This window comes from Petaurus breviceps, unplaced genomic scaffold, assembly GCF_028583685.1.
Source record: "Petaurus breviceps papuanus isolate PSGF00001 unplaced genomic scaffold, PetGlider_PUasm1.0 90734, whole genome shotgun sequence".
NCBI lineage: Eukaryota > Metazoa > Chordata > Mammalia > Diprotodontia > Petauridae > Petaurus > Petaurus breviceps.
The window spans coordinates 12551614-12571731 of NW_027187327.1; the positions used below are offsets into that span (position 1 = coordinate 12551614).

At 37.0% G+C, this 20118-nt stretch overlaps 1 protein-coding gene across 1 annotated transcript in view; it reads left to right on the forward strand.

Annotated features, from left to right (window-relative positions):
• The window catches only part of SLC17A5 (solute carrier family 17 member 5), a 62211-nt gene that overhangs the window by 17197 nt on the left and 24896 nt on the right, over nucleotides 1-20118 (forward strand). The window contains exons 4-6 of the mRNA XM_069067025.1: nucleotides 4868-4955; nucleotides 11991-12077; nucleotides 16970-17088. Coding sequence (XP_068923126.1) covers nucleotides 4868-4955; nucleotides 11991-12077; nucleotides 16970-17088 — 294 coding nt within the window. The remainder of the gene's footprint in view (nucleotides 1-4867; nucleotides 4956-11990; nucleotides 12078-16969; nucleotides 17089-20118) is intronic.

Sequence of the window (20118 nt, forward strand, 5' to 3'; positions counted from 1 at the left end):
CATAGTACAATAAAAAACATGATTGTACATGAAATTACAAATCTGCTATGTACAACTTGCTATCCCTTTCAAATATACAACAAAATTATCAAGTAAATTTCTTTTATTTCTTCCCTTCTCACCACCACTGTCAGATGGTTACCATTAGATACATATACACATACACACATACATATATATGTAAAACTATTCTATATATACTCATATTTATCAGTTCTTTTTCTAGATGCAGATAGTGTCTTTTTTCATATGTCCTTTGTAGTTAATTTTGGCATTTATAATAGATAGCTTATTCACTAAAAGTCATTCTTAAAACAATATTGCTATTACTGCAACAATACCCTCTTGGTTCTGCTCATTTCTCTTCATTTTTTCTTTATTTCATTATTTCCATGTTTTTCTAAAATCATTGAGCTCATCATCACAATTCTAATCAAAATAAATGAATATCTATATTTATTATATTTATCTAATAATATCTTCAAGCTCAAACAATGAATTGTTAATTTGAAGGCAGAAGAGTTCTGGCCTAGAACTTTCATGCTGACCCCCTTCCCTCTAACTGACCAAACACAGGGCCTATACTAGGGTACCCCAGTTAGACTCCTTTCCTTCGTCTCCCTTTCCTTTTCCTCTCTTTATATATGTATATGATGTTTTTGCCATTGGACTGTTTTACTGTTATGTCTTTATATACCCAGTGCTTAGCACAACACCTGGAATAGAGTGATATTTAATGTTTTGACTGTCAATAAACTAATATGGTAAATTTGTAGCAAATGGGACAAGGCTACAGGAGTTCCTGAGGCCTCTCCCTCTGGTGCCTACGCACATTTACATTATAAGGAGGGACTTTTGGAGATATATAAGTATTATCTGCAACTTGTTGTTGTTGAGTCATTTTAGTCGTGTCTGACTCTTCATGATCTGATTTGGGGTTTTCTTGGCAAAGACAGTGGAGCAGTTTTTCATTTCCTTCTCCAGTTCATTTTACAAATGAGGAAATGTACGATAGTATTCCACACAATCATATAACATAGCTTGTTCAGCCATTCCCCAATTGATGGACAGCTCTCCAATTTCTAGTTCTTTGCCATTACAAAAAGAGCTGCTGTAAATATTTTACCACATGTAGGTTCTTTTCCTTTTTTTATTTTATTTATTTACTTATTTTCCTATTTCCCTAATTACCAAATTGCTATAAATATTTTACCACATGTAGGTTCTTTTCCTTTTTTTATTTTATTTATTTACTTATTTTCCTATTTCCCTAATTACCAAATAGTGGTATTGCTGGGTTAAAGGGCATAACCTATAATTAGTCTAATAACTCTCTGGGCGTAATTCCAGATTGCTCTCCAAAGTGGTTAGATCATTTCACAATTCCACTAACAATGAATTAGTGTGCCAGTTTTTCCACATCCTCTCCAACATTTGTCACTTTCCCCTTCTATCGTTTTAGCCAATCTGGTAGTATACTCGTTAAAAGAAAATGTGTATCATTTGCTACAGGAAATAGATAAGGAAGTTATCTTCTTAGTATAATTAATTTTACTACATCAAACTGCCTATCAGGCCAGACAGGGAGGAGGTCATTCTTAGGACTCTGGAATCCTTTAGCGGCTAAGTCTTTTTTACACATGAGGAAAAAAGGAGTCACTAAAGGACACTAGCTGCTACAACTGGTCTTGCAGTTCATAAGGGGTCATATACATTAGAATGGTTAATACAGAACAAAATGAATTCAGTTATATTCTTCCAAAAATTCACTTTCAATAGTAGATGCTGGGAAAATTAAATCCCACTATTTTAAATCCTTTTTTTTTTTTTAACAATTGTTAAACACTTTGAAAGGAATGTACTTTTTTTTTTTGCTTTTTTTGGAGGGGCAGTTGGGATTAAGTGACTCGCCCAAGGTCACATGGCTAGTTAAGTATTAAGTGTCTTAGGCTGGAGGAATGTACTTTTTAAAGAATGGGGTATTACTAGGGGTTTTGTCTGAAAAAGTCTTATTTTTTTATTTATTTTTAATTAACAAAAATTATTTTTTTCTCCTACCCTCTCCTTACTATTAAAAAAAGAGAAAAACAAAAACCCCAAGCAAAACAAATTCAATCATTGGCCATGTCCAGAAAGGGTTTCATGCAGAAAGGGGTGCTTGAACTGAGGTTTGAAGGAAACTGGAATTCCAAAAGGTGAAGGTGGAAAGGAGAACATTCCTAGATGTGAGAGATAGCAATGCAAAGGCATGGAGAAAGAATGAAGAGTAACATGTATAAGGAATAGTAAGAAGGCCAGTTTGGATAAATTGTAGTGTGAATGAAGGACAATAATGTGAGGAGCGGCTAGGTGGCGCATGGGCCTTTGAGTCAAGAGGACCCAGTTCAAATGTGAATTCAGACCGTTGTGTTATCCCTAAACAAGTCACTTAACCCCAATTGCCTCAAAAAACAAGAAGAAGGACAATAATGTGTAATTAGAACTGGAAAGGTAGTTTGGAATAAGATAAAGGTCTTTAAATCCCAAACAGAGGAATTTATAGCTGATCTTAAAGGAAATAGGGTCATTAGAGATTATTGAGTAGAAAGACATGATTAAACCTGAACCTTTGAAAACAATTTTGGCAGCTATGTGGAGGATGGACCGGCCAAGTAGGAGCAATAGCTCATGCAAGAGGAGGGAGACAAGGATCTGAATCAGGGAGGTGGAAGTCACTCAAGTACAACAGGGTAGATTAAAAAAATACTGTGAATGAAGAAAGTATAAAATTTGGCAAAGGACTAGGAACTGAGTAGAAGGTATTTTGGGTTGGGGAGGTATTAATTGGGGAAAATAATGTCTCTTTTGAGTTTGAGATGCCTAGGGGACATCCAGGTCCAATATCTGGCAGGGTGATAAAAGGACTAGAGGATAGAGATTGGGGCTAGACATGTAAATCTGGGAGACATTGGTAGAGAGATGGTCATTAAATCCACATAAACTGATGAATTTGCTGACATCCACCCCCAGCTGCTCTCATCTTTTTTCTAAAATTACCTGATATTTATTTTGCATATGCATGTATATATATATGTATCTGTAAAGAGAGAGAGTCTCCCCTAGCTAGATTTTGATAGCTGACATTTATATAATGTTTCCTGTATGCCAGGCACCGTGACATTTACACAGCCTTTATTATCTCAGAGTCTTGCTCAGTTCTCTATTCATGGCTTAGTCAGTGTCAAAGGTAGCAAGGTGCTCCAGTGAATAGTAATGAATAGAGAAGACCCGAGTTCAAATTCAACCTCAGACACTTACTGGTAAATGACTTAACTTGTTTGCCCCAGTTTCGTCAGCTCTGAAATGGGGATAATCACAGCACCTACCTCTCAGGGTTGTTGTGAGAATCAAATGAGATGTTTGCAAAAAGCATTTAGCACAATGCCTGGCACATCGAGGCACCATTTAAATATTTAGTACTTTCCTAATTCCCTAATAAATGCTTTTTCATTCATTCATTCAGTGGATTCTTAATAAATGTTGGGTTTTTAGACCATATGCCAGTGAACATCTTTTTGCCATAACTTACACAAACACTCTGACCCTTTTAATAGTTGTATGATTCATATCATACAAGTACAAATTAGGATTTTGGGTAGATGTCTAGTAAGACAGCACACAGAATTTGAGAATTTGAAGGGATCTCAGTGACCAACTAGTCAAACCCATCCTCTAAAATGGTTCTCCACCATAGGATACCTGACAAGTGGTCAGCCAGCTTCTGCTTGAAGGCCTTAAGTCAAGGAGGATCCACCAGCTCCCAAGACAGCCTATTCTCTATTTGGACAGCTCTGACTGTTAGAGCCTAAATTCATCTCTTTGAACCTTCACACACTGCTTCTGGTTCTGGGCTACAAAGGGCAAATCTAATTATTCTTCCAGTTGTATTAAAACGGAGATTTTAAATTGTTCACTTTTTTTTTTTTAAGCAATCGGGTTAAGTAACTTGCTCAAGGTTACACGGCCAGTTATTTCTGGGTGTGGTGCTGAGTGTCTGAGCCCAGAATTCGATCTCCAGGTCATCCCAACACTGGAGCCGGTGCTCTTACTCGCTGAGCCACCTGGCCTCCCCTAAGCAATTGGGGTTAAGTAACTTGCTCAAGGTTTTCGATCACCAGGTCGTTATGACACTGGAGCCGGTGCTCTTACTCGCTGTGCTACCTGGCCACCCCAAAATTGTTCACTTTTTTATGAAAAAAATAGTCATAGTAATTCTTTAATACTTAGTGATAGCTAGCACTTATATAAATTTACAGTGTTTTTTATCATCACAACAACTCTGGGAGGTAGATGCTAATATTATCCCCATTTCACAGTTGAATAAATTGAGGCAAACAGATCAAGTGAATTGCCCAGAGTCACACAACCAGTAAGTGCCTGAGGCTGGGTTTGAACTCAGGTCTTTCTGACTCCAGGCCCAATGTTCTGCCTTTGTAGTGTACTGTAAAAGTACTTTGTACTTTGTTTTTGCCACTGTATTGTCTTTGGTAAGTATGATATTTAAAACTTAGGGAGAATGCACTGGAACCTAATCTGTCCTAAATTTCTAGAAACAAATGCAATGAAATGATACCTTTTTTTCCCAAGCTATTAAGGTAGATTTAATTGCTAGATTAACAGAAGAACTGTATCCTGTGGTAATTCCACTAATATAGGATCTATCTCATGGTATTGAACTCAAGGATGATGTAGTGAGAATCTAATCTAATTGTTATTTCAAGAATTTTTTGAGTAGCAAGTTTGCAATAATATTTTGTGACTAATAATTATTAAGGGGATACAAAAAAATATCTTTGTATTTCATCCAGAGTTTCTTTTTATTGTCCAGGGTGTAACATATCCTGCTATGCATGCTATGTGGTCCTCTTGGGCTCCTCCTCTTGAAAGAAGCAAACTTCTTAGTATCTCATATGCAGGTAAGATAATTAAATTCCCGTTTAAGAAGCATATCTAAACACACATTTTTTGGACATGTAGGGATTTGTTGACTAAATTGATACAAAGGGGTTCCTCCCCTGTCCCCGCAGCAGGAAGAAGGAGAGAAAATCAATGTTTGCTAATTGGGGGAGCAGGGTGATGGAGGAAAGGGAATATGTCTAAACCATATAGCATGATTTTCATCCCCTTCCTGTTTATGCAGTTTTTCTCTGTATTTAGATACTTAGATGCATTATGTCTTAGTGGTTCTCGAATTTTTTGGCCTTGGAACCCCTTTACACAACTGAAAATTATTGAGGATCCCAAAGAGGTTTTGTTTATATGAGTATCAGTATTTACTCTATTAGAAGTTAAGACTGATAAATTTCTTTAAATATTTGTTAATTTATTTTAAAATAACAATAATAAACCTATTAAATGATACCATAAATGACATTTTAGTAAAATATGACCACATTTCCAAAAATTAGTGAGAAAAATGACACTTTCACTTATTTTTGCAAATATCTTTAAGATCTGGCCTAATAGAAGACAACTAGATTCTCATATCTGCTTCTGTATTCAGTCTGTTGAAATATGTTACTTTTGGCTGAAGTATATGAAGAAAGTTCAGCCTTACAAAGATATGTAATTGGAAAATGAATGAGTATTTTAATAGGTAAATAATGTCTTTGTATTATTATGAAAATAGTTTTGACCTCACAGGTCCCCTAAAGCATCCTCAGGAATCTTCCACCCACACTTTGGTAACTGCTGCTGTAGTAGATATTTTCATTTACAGGTGAGAAAAGGTGAAGCAAAGCATATGCATTAAAAATATGCCTAGTTCCTATTTCACTGATCACTCTAAGTCATTAGTTCTCAAAGGGTGTACTATGGCACCCTAACATATTTTACTAGATATAAATGGCTATCCCCTGCATATGGCAGGCTCTTCCTATGTACCTTTGCTTCCTAGAATCCCTGGTTTCCTTCAAGATTCCATTTTCTGTGAGAGGCCTTTCCAGGTCCTCCCAGGCAATGATGCTTTCATTTTCAAGGTTGGTATCTCCTCCATTAGAATGTAAGCTTCTTAATTGCCCTCCAAAAAAAACCAACACAGAATGTAAGCTTCTTGGGGGAAAGACTCTTGCTTTTTTTTTTTTTTTAATATTCTCAGTGCTTAACAGAGTGCCTGACAACAACGACACCAAGATTTTACTAAATGCTTATCGATTGTTCAGTTTTCTTGGACTTAGATTTTAATGTATATCAGTGAAAGCAATATCCACATCAATGAGATTATATACCCTTGAAGTATTCCAGTAAGGAAGGTAGATGAATTAGGACAAAGGTTAAATATGGGGAATTTAATTAGAGGACTATTATGATAATCAAGGTTTATTGTAATAGTCAAGAAGAATAGTATAGACCTGAACTCAAGTTGGAAGGAATGAAAGAGATTGTGAAAAATGGATAAAATTTAGGAAATCAGTCTTTGTGACTGATGAAAGATATGTGATCCAAGACAATTCTGAAAGACCTATGACGAAAAACGCTAGCCACCACCAGAGAAAGAACTGATGGATTCTGAATGCAGATCAAATCATGATTTTTTTTCACTTTATTTTTCTTGGAGTTTTTTTCTGGGTTTACTTTAATAACATGACTAATACGGAAATATATTTTGCATGATTGCACATGCATAACTTTTATCAAATTGTTTGGCTTCTTAATCAGGTGGGAGAGAATTTGGAACACAACATTGTAAAAAATGAAGGTTAAAATTGTTTTTACATGTAATTGGGAAAATAAAATATTAGCATTAAAAAAATAAATTTAAAAATAATGTACAGGTAAGCTAATGAAGAAGAGGGACGATTTATTTCACTTTTGCCATTATATTCCAATACCTAGCACATTTCCTTAATTATTAGCTATTTATTGAATTTGTTGAAGGAACATATTTTCCAGGGGAGGAAGAGTTCATTTTTAAACATGTTTAATTTGAAATGCTAATGGAAATCAAGGTGGAACTATGTAATAGTTAATTGGCCTTAACATCATAGAGTTTGAAAGTTGGAAGGGTTCCTAAGGATCAGCTAGTCCAAGCTCATCATTTTCCAGATGAGGAAATTGATGTATACAGAGGTTGTTACTTGACCAAGCTCACACACATAATAAGGGGCAGAGCTAGTATTTAAGCGTAAGTCTCCTAGTGCAAAAATTTTTTCACTTACTCCAGAAAGAAGACAGGTACACCAGTGAGAAAATTGTCTATTCTGGACCTTTTGAGAGAAATTGAGGCTTTAGATAGAGATTTTGGAGTTACAGTCAAAGAAATGATAATTGATGAGATCACCAAGGAAGAATGTGTATAATGAAAAGTCCTTTCCCCAATTCCTAGTGTTCTTTAGGTTATCAAAGACTAAACTGCTTTATGCATTACTTTTACTTCATTGATCAGCTTTTCTATTTTTTTATAGTACCAGATACTTTTGATCATTACTGCCTCATAATATAATTTGAGTTTTGGTAAAATGCTAAAAATCCTTTATTACTTTTTTGTTACTTTATTAAATTATTCTTGACATTCACCTCTTAGAACTGCTTTAGCTTTCTCACATGAGTTTTGGTATATTGTACTACTCAAAAAACATTTATTAAGCACCTATGTGACACACTAAGGTAGTCACTGTTTCAGGGGGAGAAAAGCATTAGACAAATAGAGGAACATTTAAACCTGACACTCATAACTTTAGATGTAAATGGATTAAACAACCCATTAAATATAAGTGGTAAATCAAATAAGAAAAAAACCCCACATTTTGATGCTTACAAAAAACACACTTAAAAAACAAACACATAGAATGAAAATGAACAGCAACAAAATTTACTGGGCATTAGGTAAATCCAATAAAATAAAAACAAAAATTCACAACATTTAAGTTAAACAAACTATATCATACTAAAAGAAACCACAGACAACAAACAATATCATTATTAAATTTGGTTGCTTCAACATCAGAAAAACAATATGATCATACTAATAACAAAGACTGTAATGCCGCATCAGTGTCAATAGGTGCAAAGTACAATACTTAATTGTGCCAAAAATCTTACAAAGCACAGACATAGAAAATCCACTTTTTAATATGTTAAAACATTTTATCTATTTCTTCTCTAGTTCTCTAGATTTCCTCTTTTATGTTTGTTGGTTTTATAGTTTTAAACATTATATTCTCGGTTCATTCTACTTTTCTTTTTCTATTTTGCTAATGTATGTTTTCAGAGATATAGTTTTTCCCTTGAAGAGTGTATTAGATTCTGCAGAAAATGGTTTGGTTTTACATTATCTACCACAATAATGAAAAATTAGCATATTTTCAATGGGAACCACTGGAGACTTTCCCAGAAAATACAGGAGTAAAGCAAGGATCCTCCCTCTACCCCTCTATAATTTGACACAGTTATCAACATGCTAGCAAGAATAATAACACAAGAAAAAAATCAAAGGAAATAAGCATGAGCAAAAAGGAGATATCCATTTTGCAGATGATTTACTTAGAATATCGGAATCAGGAAGGAAACTAATTGAGAGAGTGATCAGCTTTGGTAAATAAAGTAGCAGGATACAAAATGCCGTTGCGTATTTTCTGGTTAAGGAGAAGGGGGTGTAATCAGAAGTGAATTGGTGTTTTAAAAAGAAGTATGAAGAAATTATTAGAGAGAGCAAGTTAGAACCTAGAGAAGATGAGGTCATCAGCAAATTCCAATAAAAGTGCACCAGAAGGTACACTGATAAAGAATTAAAAAAAAAACCAATAACAACACTGAACTCCCCCATTCAGTCCTTAATTGTACAAAAGAATTTTAGAATCCTGCGGAAGCTCTGAGCATAGATAAGTCAGTATAAGTGGAAGACCAAGCACAAGCAGCACACATCCAGATCAGGAGACAAGGCCAAGTCAGCACCAGTCATTAAACTATCCTGGACCAAAGAGCAAAGAGCCTGGGACTTTTCAGCACAATACCCACTTGGTTCATCCTCAATTCATAGCAGGAGAAGAGACTAGGGAGGCACCTGGGAAGCAAAGCATCTATCCCCCTTTTAGGAGACCTGCTGCTGATAAAATTAACATCTTATTGACTCCTGGCAGGCTCACAGCAAGGAGTGGAACCAACACTGGGTTTAGAACTATGCAAGAAGATGAAGACAGAGAAGGGGCCAAAGCTAAAATAGAACCTAAATTGATCTACTAGGAAATTAAGCGAAAACCCAGGAGTTCTTGCAGAAGGCTGGACCTAGTATTAGTTAACTGTATCTAAGACCAAAAGGGCCTATTCACACCATCTAAGAGTAGGTGAAGAAGCAGTATTTGACCCAAGCACAAAGCTCCAATCCAGAAACTCAAGCTAGAGATAAGGGGAGATAGAAGAAAATGCCAAGTTTGAGAGACTCTGGCAAGTTATGCTTGTGGATAAGAAGAGAGATAGCCTAAGTGATAGTACAATTTGGTGGACTCATAGATACTTTAACAGTTAACCCAAGGGGTTAATTAGGAGACTGGTGTCAACAGAGTAGGTCTCTTGTGTGGTGCCATAGGGCTCTCTGTCCTTAGCCTTGTCTTGATCAACATTTTTATTTTATTCAAACACTTGAATGCTTTAAAAAGCATGCTTTTAAAACTACAGATGAAAAGAGTAGTTGCCATGTTTAATGACAGAATCAGGATTTTTTTTAAATCTCTAGCTAGAAATGATAAACCAAATCTAATAAAAATGAAATTTAATAAGGGGGAAGAAAAGGAAGAAGAAGAAAATGTTAAGAACAGTAAAGAAACGCTAGAGAGATTAAGTAAAGCCCATTAGGTAAACGCAGAGAAAAAAATATCCTGACCTCAAGGACTAAAAGAGGACCAGAAAGAAATTAATAAGAAGTACAAAATGTAGCAAGAGGATATAGCATCTAAGGGAGAAAGAATGACAAGGAGAATTAATGACTTAGAAGAGATGGTACTAAAAACTACTTGAAAATTAAAATCTCTGAAAATTAGAATGGGTCCAATAGAAATCAATGACTATGTGAGACAACTAGAAATAGTAAAACAAAATCAAAAAATTTGCAGAACACAAGATAACATTATTGTTCTTCTTTGTTTTGAAGACAAACTATGATGGGATGGATTTAGTTGAGGCAGAGTTTGAGCAAAGTTGTCAGCCTCACTCTCTCTTCTAGCATCATTGAAGTCCAGTAGCAAGACCATGTCAGGATGATTGGTAATGTCCCTGGATGCAGTGGATGACCTTGGCATCTTCGACATATGACCAAGCTCTAAGTATTCCACATTCCGAATTACCCACCCACCCACCCACTGAGAAGGCAAGCAATATGATATTTACTATACAGCTAAGTGACACAATGGATAGAGTGTCAGCCTGGAGTTTGCAAGACTCAAACCTGCGTTCAAACCTGGCCTCAGACACTTACTAGCTGTATGATCCAGAGCAAGTCACTTAATCTTGTTTGCCTCAGTTACTTCATCTGTAAAATGAGCTGGAGAAGGAAATGGAAAGCCACTCCAGTATCTTTGCCAAGAAAACCTAAAATGTCAGAATGAAGAATCAGACACGATTGGACAACAACAATATGTATGGAATCATGTAAAATATAATTCCCTATTAGCCATGTTGTGAAATAAAACACACACACACAAAATAAATAAAGTTTAAAAAAAAAGAAAGGATACAGTCAGAGTTTATCAGTTCTCTCTCTGGAGGTTGAGAGCATTTTTCATCATGGGGCCTTTAGAATTGTCTTGGATCGTTGTCTTGATCAGAGGAACTAAGTATTATACAGTTGATCATCCTTGCTATTATTGTGTATAATGTTCTCCTTGTTTTGTTCTCTTCACTCTGCATCAGTTAAGTCTTCCCAGGTTTTTCTAAACCCATACTGCTCTCATTTCTTATGGCACAATAGTAGTCCCTCACAATCTTATATCACAATTTGTTCAGCCATTCATCAGTCTCCTCAATTTCCAATTCTTTGCCACCACAAAAAGAGCTGCTATAAATATTTTTGTACAAGTATGTCCTTTTCCCTTTACTTTGATCTCTTTTGGATACAGGTCTAGTCATGTTATTGCTGGGTCAAAGGGAATGCAGTTTTTTTTTTTTTAAGCAATTGGGGTTAAGTAACTTGCTCAAGGTTACACGGCCAGTTATTTCTGGGTGTGGTGCTAAGTATCTGAGCCCGGATTCGATCCCCAGGTCATCCCATCACTGAGGCTGGTGCTCTTACTCGCTGAGCCACCTGGGGGAATGCAGTTTTGTAGCCCTATGGACATAGTTCCAAATTGTTCTCTAGCATGGTTAGACCAGTTCATGACCCCACCAACAGTGAACCCAATTTTTCCACATCTCCTTTAGCGTTGCTATTTTCCTTTTCTATCATGTTAGCCAATGTGAAAGGTGTGAGGTGGTCTCTCAGAGCTGCTTTAATGTGCAGTTCTCTGATCAGTAGTCTTTTACAGCATTTTTTCATGTGATTATTAATAGCTTTGACTTCTAAAAACTGCTTGTTCATATCCCTTGACCATTTATCAATTGAGGAATGGCTCTTATTTTTATAAATTTGACTCACTTCCTTATATACTTGAGAAATTAGGCCTTTATCAGAAAAATCCATTGTAAAATTTTTTTCCCAGTTTTCTGTTTTGCTTCCAATTTTGGTTGAATTAATTTTGGTTAGCACTTAGGCTCTTAATAAATACTTTCCAACTGATTGAATCCCTGCCTTTGTTAAGAGTGGTTAAGGGGTCCGCTGCACTTATGATTGCCTGTTGACACCTTCAGTTAATTTTGTTCTACATTTTTTTGTTTAAATCACTTGGTAGACAATTCAGAGACAAAGTAGGAGATAGCTCTTATATTTTTCCTGCTGTGTGCTAACCTTTTTTTCCAAATGGATGACTTCGCCCAACCATGATCATTTACTTTTAACATAACTATAATGACTTTTTCTTGCCTAGGAGCACAACTTGGAACAGTCATCTCACTTCCACTGTCTGGAATAATTTGTTTCTATATGGACTGGACTTATGTCTTCTACTTTTTTGGTAAGTTTATTCTAAACATAATTTTTTTTAATTTAATAGAAGATGTATGGCATAGTAGAGAGAGGGGTAGCTTTGGAATCACAGCACCTGAGTTCTAGTCCTCCTTTTTACATAAAAATAATAATGGTGTGACCATGGGCAAGTTACTTAATCTCTCAGTGCCTCAGGCAACTCTGATTCTAGAAATTAGAGACAGATGGCAGATGTACAGTGGCAGAAGAAGTTTTTACACCAAGAGTTTCCCATAGGGATGAATTAACTGGTCCAAGCCTACTTTTCTTCACAAAAAAAACCAAAACAAAATAATATGCAAATCTTAAAATAAAGTGTGTCAGAAACTTCTAATTTAGCAAAAATTTGACAACTATAATAGAAATTTTAACCCAGTTAGTAAAATAACCACCTACTAGAGCTAAAACAATTCCAAAAAAAAATTCCTTGGTAACTTTGTTCCTCAGGTTTTTGTAGTATGAATCTCTTGAAATTATCTGATAAAAAGTTTTACCAGTAGGGTGGCTAGGTGATGTAGTGACTAGAGTGCCGGCCCTGGAGTCAGGAGGACCTGAGTTCAAATGTGACCTCAGACACTTAACACAAAAAACTAGCCTGTGACCTTGGGCAAGTCATTTAACCCCAATTGCCCTGCCTTCCCGCCAAAAAGCAAAAAAAAAAAAGTTTTACCAGTTTTAAAGTAATGATCTGAAACTTAAGGGAAAAAAACCTTACACCTAATTTTTCAGGTTTTAATCATTAACTGAGTCTCATTAACAAAAATTATAATAATAAATACTCATATATAGTACTGCTATATAATTCTTTTCCCTTATATTTTCGGTTCTTTTTCATCTTTGTCTCAAAGTTTTCTATTTGTTAAGATTGTACACATTTTTCATTAATGAAGTTGTACCACAAACATTTCTATTCTAAGGTCTTAATATTTATGTGTATTTGGATAAAAACAAGAGATATGCCTACAATTTGTTATCTAGCTTTTATTAAAGCTCCTACTCTGTGCCAGACTTTGTGCTAATCCCTTGGAGCACAGTGAAAGACTAAAAACAGTCCTTGCTTTTGGGAAACTCATAGTCTAACAGGGAAGATAATATGAAGATAACTATGTAGAAATAATCTATATACCAGATAATTTGTTGTAGTCTCAGATTAAGGAGCACTGGGAAAGGCTTCTTGCAGAAAGTGAGACTTTAGCTCACACTTGAAGGAATCCAGCCACACCAGGAATCTAAGGCAGTAGGATGAGAATTCCAGTGATAGGGGACCCACAGTGAAAATACCATGAGTCTAATACCATAGTGTGTCCTATGTGAAGAACTACAAGGAGACCTGTGTCACTCGGTCACAGAGAATATGGAGGATAGTAAAGTTATAAGAAGACTGGAAATGCAGAATGGGACTATATTGCAAGGGGCTTCGAAAGCCAGACAGAGGATTTTATATTGGACCCTAGAAGTAATAAGGAGCCACTGGATTTTATTGAATAGGGTGTTGATATAGTCACACCTGCATTTTAGGAAGACCAGTTTGATAGTTAAGTGGACATGGACTGTGACAGGGAGAGGCTTGAAGCAGGAGAATAAACAGCAGGCTATTGCAATAGTCTAGGCATGAGGTGATAACCTGTGCAAGGGTGCTGGCAGTGTCAGAGAGGGCCCTGCCTACACAAGAGATGTTACAGAGGGAAAATCAATAGATTTTGGCTATAGTTGGATGGGGTAGGGAGGGAAGAGTGAGGAGTCAAGGATGACTTCTGGGTGACTGGGTACCAGTGACTGGGTACTGGGTGACTGTACCCTGACAGCAGTACCCTGAACAATATTAGGGAAGTTAATAAGAAGGGAGAGTTTGGGAAGAAAAGGTAAGTTCAGTTTTGAACATGTCATGTTTAAGATTTCTGTGGGAGGGGTAGCTAGGTGGCTCAGTGAATAGAGCACCAGACCTCAAGTCAGGAGGACCTGAGTTCAAATGCAGCCTCAGACACTTGACACAATTACTAGCTGTGTAACTTTGGGCAAGGCACTTAACCCCAATTGCCCTCCAAAAAGCAAAAAAAAAAAAAGATTTCTGTGGAATATCCAGTTTGAAATGTCCAAAAGGCAGTTGGAGGTGACACTAGATTCAACAGAAATGTCTGGGCTGTGTAAGTAGATTTGAAAATTATCAACATAGAAATGATCATTGAAACTAAGAGGACTGATGAGATCATCAAATGAGTAGTATAGATGGAGAATAAACAAGGTCTCCAGACAGAGCCTTTGGGGATTCCCACTGTTAATATGCATGATATGAATGAAGACCAGAAAAAATACAGAGGAATGGCCAGAAAGAGGAAATAGTATAGATCAGAAGTTCCCACACTTATTTGCCTACTGCCCCCTTTAAAAAAAAAATTACTTGATGCCCCCCTGGAAATCTACCTTCTTTAACAGTTTTTTTTTTAATTTGTGTCATTTCAAAAAATGTATAAAATATTTTAAAATGCTGCATCTTAAGTTTAATAATTTATTGCAAATTTGGGGTTTTTTTTCTGCATTGAAATTTTAATCATGCATATTACATCATGTAACCATATAGTATCGTATTGTAAACAAGTCGTTACAATGCCCATATTTCTGCCAGTGCATATTGGACTTATAATTTGCATTTTGTGTGTTTATTTAGAAATTAATGTAATCATTATAACTTTAATACCAGATAAAACATGTATGAATGGTTTTTCAAAATTTTCTTCTCTTCTCTTCTTTCCTTACGCTTCCACCACCCCCTATTTTTTATTCAACACCCGTCCCCCCGTTGCACCCAAGGCCTATCGCCCTTCTGGATTTTTACAGTGCCCTCCAGGGAGTGGTATTGCCCAGTTTGGAAACCTATGTCAGACAGAATAGTGCCACAGAACTTAGGAAGAAAAGAGAATTGAGAAGAAGGAGTTTATCAATAATGACAAAATCTGCAGAGAAGTCCAGTAGGATAAGGATTAAGAAAAAGACATTAACTTTGGCAAATAAATGATCATTAGTAACTTGGAAAGAGTAGTTTCAGTTCAACAATAAAGTCAGAAGCCAGACTGCAAAAGTGTTAAAGAGAATAAGATGAAAGGAAGTGGAGGTACCCACTGTAGATGACCTTCTCAAGGAGTTTAGCCACAAAAGGGAAGAGAGATACTGGACAAGAGCTAGCAGGGATAGATGGATCAAGTGAGAATGACAGAGATGTGGACATGTTTGTAAGCAGCAGGGAAGCAGCACACAGACAAAAAGAGACTGAAGATTAGTGAGAGAGTAAGGATGATAGAAGGGACAATTTATTAGAGCAGACAGGTTAAAATGAAATCACTTGTGCATGTAGAGGAATGCACCATAGCAAGGAGAAGAGCTACCTCTTCATGTGAAACAAGGGTAAAGCAGGGGATAGTGACTGGAGCCATGTGAATTATGTGAAATGAAGAACAGGGGAGAAGATGGAGCTCTGCTAATGGCCTCTTTTTTTTTCCAGTGAAATAAGAAGCAAGGTTGAGAAGGTGAGGGTAGGAAGAGCCATAGGAGGTTTGAGAAGAGGTGAAATGGTTTGAAAATGACACTGTGGTGAGTGGGATAGTGAATCAATTAGAGACGTAGAAAAAGATTGCTCTGCTGCAGTGATCCAGTAGAGATTGTGTGACATAAACTCATCTTCAACAGTTTCATGATTTTCTCCAGCTTTCTTCATTAAAAAGCAAAACAAAACTCAGAAGCTTTAGGTATAGTCTGGAAATTTTTTCAGGAAATCATTTTAGCTGATAGACTCTGTCCATCTAAGTCATGTGCTTGGAAACTCCCTTTTCTATAACTGTTGTAGGAAATCATACTTTTCTAGAAATTAGCCTTACAAAGGGACTGCAGGAAACAACTATGAAATACCATCTATTCTTTACACTATTACACTCTATTACTATTACACTCAAGAATGAATGAAAAAAGATATGTATTTACTATGTTCTACCTATAGTATGTAGAACTGCCCTCAAGGAGCTCACATTCTAATAAGGGTAATGATGGGGATGAGATTCACCCTGGACCCCTAAAAGTAAAAGGCCATGTCTTTGGGACCTGGACCCCAAAGTCCCTGAACCAAGTCAGTGGGGTTCACCTGAGACATTGCCCATTGTGGTCAATAATCCTTTTAACTGCCCTTTCATTGTGGCCCTCGTTGTCTGCCCCTGGCCCCACCCCAGGGTGTTAGCCACTCCTAGATCACATCTAGATCTTCCTGAAGTCTTTCTGTATAAAAGGTTCATCTTGCCCATAAATATGGTCCATCTTGTTCCATAATGTAGGGAACCATATGTTGTGGTCTAGGGGTGCTGGGAATCCTGAAATTCAAGGGCAAAAGACACAGGTTCTGCCTCGAAAGAATTCAATCACTCAAGCCTCCTTCCAGTTAGAGACAAAGTTTATTGTAACGCCAATACAAACCGACCATATTTTAAGAATCTGAACAATTTGAGAGGGGCAAGATAAATGTTTTATTACAGAAAGATGTGGGAAGACCTGAATGAGATCTAGAAATGGCCAGTAGCCTGGGGAGGGGCCACTTACAGACAAGGAGGGCCACAATGAAAGGGCAGTTAAAAGGATTATTGATAGCAATGGGCAATGCCTCAGGTGAATGCCACAGTCGTGGTTCAGGGGCTTTGGGGTCCCGGTTCCAAAGACATGGTCTTTTCCTTTCAGAGTTCCATCGGGAATCCGCATTAGTTTCATGTTGATAGTTTCAGTGATCAATGGTAATATTTTGTGAAATAGGTTGTTTTTTCATTACTTGAATAAATCCTTTTTATCCCTTTATAAATGTTTCACTATACATATTTATATAAATTAAACTTGCCTTTCAATTTTAAGGTGCTCTTGGAATACTTTGGTTCATTTTATGGATCTGGTTGGTTAGTGATAGACCAGAAACTCACAAGACAATTTCTCTTTCGGAAAAGGAATACATTCTTTGTTCTCTGAAAGATCAGGTATGAACTTTTAGCACATTGTTGCTTGACTGTTAAAAAGGAAAGTAAGTTCTGGCTCTGTGCTGACACAGTTTACCTTAATATATCTATTAAAACCAACCTAAGCAGGTAAAATAAAAGTTGGAAGTGTGGTTTTGTTGTGATATGTATTAAGGCAGCTGTCTTTCCATCAGAATCGTACAAATTTACCATTGTAAATAGGAAATGAACTACAGCATAACTGAAAAAAAGCTTATTGACTAAATTCTAAATTTTTGTTCTTTTAATTTCTAACCTTTGATGATTGCTTGAAGTATATTTGTTTATTTTATGTTTGTGTTATTTAAATTAAAAGAACACAGAAGGAAGTGATATATTCCATGAGGATTTTCAATCTGTATTCTCTTAGAAATTTTTTTTAATCTCATTAACTTTGTAGTATTTATTTACTAGTAGAATATTGTCACTTGAGAGTACTGTCTGGACAAGCCTTTGTGATGTTGTCGAAGAAATTCTTTTTTACCTTGTTTGTTGTTCCTTTCTTGGTTTCAATGACATTACCGTGTTTCCCCAATAATAAGCCCTCCCCCGAAAATAAGCCCTATTGAGATTGCTACTGTAGTGAAGGTGATCCCCTGCGCTATACGCTACATTACAGCACCCTCTGTATGCCCCCTCCCCCCCCCCCCGTGAAACGCACGCCACACTCCAAGCTGCATCCAATCAGAGCTGCAGCAGTGAGCGCCATCCTGTTCTTCCCCAGTGATTTGCTTGCTGGCACCATTGAGAGCAGTGCCGCGGAGGAGAGCTGAGGCAGGACAACATAAGCCCTCCCCTGAAAATAAGCCCTCTGGTCTTTTTCTTTCCAAAAAAAATAATAAGACAGTGTCTTATTATCAGGGAAACACGGTACAAAGGTGGTGTCTTAACTTGGGCATAAATTGGATTTAAGTGAGGCAGAGTTGTGATCTCTGGTCAGTTTCACTCTTTCTCCCAGAGATATCAGAGTTCAGTGCAAAACAAAAATCAGGACAACTGGCGATGACCAGGGATGTAATGTAACCTTAGCCTTTCTAAATCAAGGTCATTTCTCTGACCTCTGTCTTTCTGAAGTAAGATTCCTTCAGTGACTGAGAGCTAGGCAAGAATTGAGACAAAAGATGGACTAATTTATCGTCACAAAAATATCAGTCCGGGAGGGGAAGACTCTTTATGTTTCTTGCCTGAACAGAAAATAATTATTATTTATATTCATTCTGAGCTATCAATATCTAAATAGTGAACCACCAAGGCTTGGGCTGGGGGCTATTGTTGGCCATTCAATGAAAGCCAGAGTGATTTGGGTGTAAAAGTGTGGTCAAGTAGCTTCATTTGAAACACGGGCAGTGGGCTATACAAGAAAAATGTACTGAAGCAGTGTCTACCTCATTAGCAATGTGCACATCCCTGGAAAGTATACTTCCAAGGTAAGTAAAGTTTTCCACAGCATTAAAAACTTATCCATTTGCTGTAACCGATGCTTCCATATATGGATGGTGAGGTGGTGGCTGATGGAGCACCTGAGTTTTCTTGGTGTTAATTATTAGGCCAAAATTAGCACAAGCAGCAGAGGAATTGATCCATTCTTGGGTACATCTCAGCTTCAGAGGCTGCATTGAGTGCACAAACATTTGCAAAAAGAAAATCATGCATGAACACTCCCTTTACTTTGGTCTTGGCTTGTAGTCTTTTCAAGTTGAAGAATTTACCATCAGTGTGGTAACAGACCTTGGTAGTGGACTTTACAGGGATGTACACATTGATAATGAGGTTGACACATGCATCGCCAGAGCTAGCTCAGTGTTTGGGAGACTCCAAAGGAAAGTATGTGAGAGAAGAAGTATTAGATTGACCACCAAACTGAAGGTCTTGCAGAACCATTGTACGAACCTCATTGGTGTATGACAGTGAATCCTGGACAGTCTACCAGCACCATGCCAGGAGACTGAATCACTTCCATTTGAATTGTTGTAGGAAGATTCTGAAGATCATCTGGCAGGATAAGATACCAGACACTGAGGTCTTTTTTCAAACTAAACTGCCAAGCATTCAAACACTGCTTCAGATTGTATAACTCCAATGAGCTGGCCTTATTATTTGAAGGCAAAAGATGTACTTGCCAAATAGACGATTTTATGGAGAACTCACACAGGGCAAGTGTTCACCTGGTGGTCAAAAGAAGTGATACAAAGACATTCTCAAAGTCTCTCTAGAGAACCTTAGAATATGGGGCAGCTAGGTGGTGCAGTGAATAGAACACTGGCCCTGGAGTCAGGAGGAACTGAGTTCAAATACGGCCTCAGACACTTGACATTTACTAGCCGTGTGACCTTGGGCAAGTCACTTAACCCCAATTGCCTTGCTTTCCTCCCTATGAAAAAAGAACTTTGGAATTGATTGTGTGACATGGTAGACACTGGCACAGGACCGCTCGGCATGGCAAGCCCACATCAGAGAAGGTGCTGTGCTCTGTGAGCAAAGCAGAATTTAAACAGCTCAAAGGAAATACAGGATGCGCAAATTTAGAAAATCCACCCAAATGTTCACATGGATTCTTTGTGCCCAATCTGTGGTAGAGCATTCCGAGCTCATATTGGTCTGATCAGCCACAGTCAGACACAATGAAATTTGATTCTAGCATAGTGATATCATTTTGGTCCTCTTCAAGAACAAAGGACAGCCACTGACCGAAGCAGTGCTTCTCTGCAGAAAATACATTGCCTCTTTTCTAGAAAAATGACTTCTAGAATCTACAGTGGTGCTGAAGGGACAACCTTATAGAGCCAGAATTTCTTTGTGCTTTTGTTCTAATTTGCAACTCAGGTTCTTGGATTTTAATCATACTGCAATTAGTAATTAGTCATATTACAAAGATTCTAAAAGATTTTATATCATTTAATTAGTTTTAATATGTATTGATGCTCAGTAAATTAGTTTTCAGAATATCAAAATATGGTGATATGGATTACTTTTCCATAGGTATTCTAGATTTAGCTCAGACAAAGTTTCAGA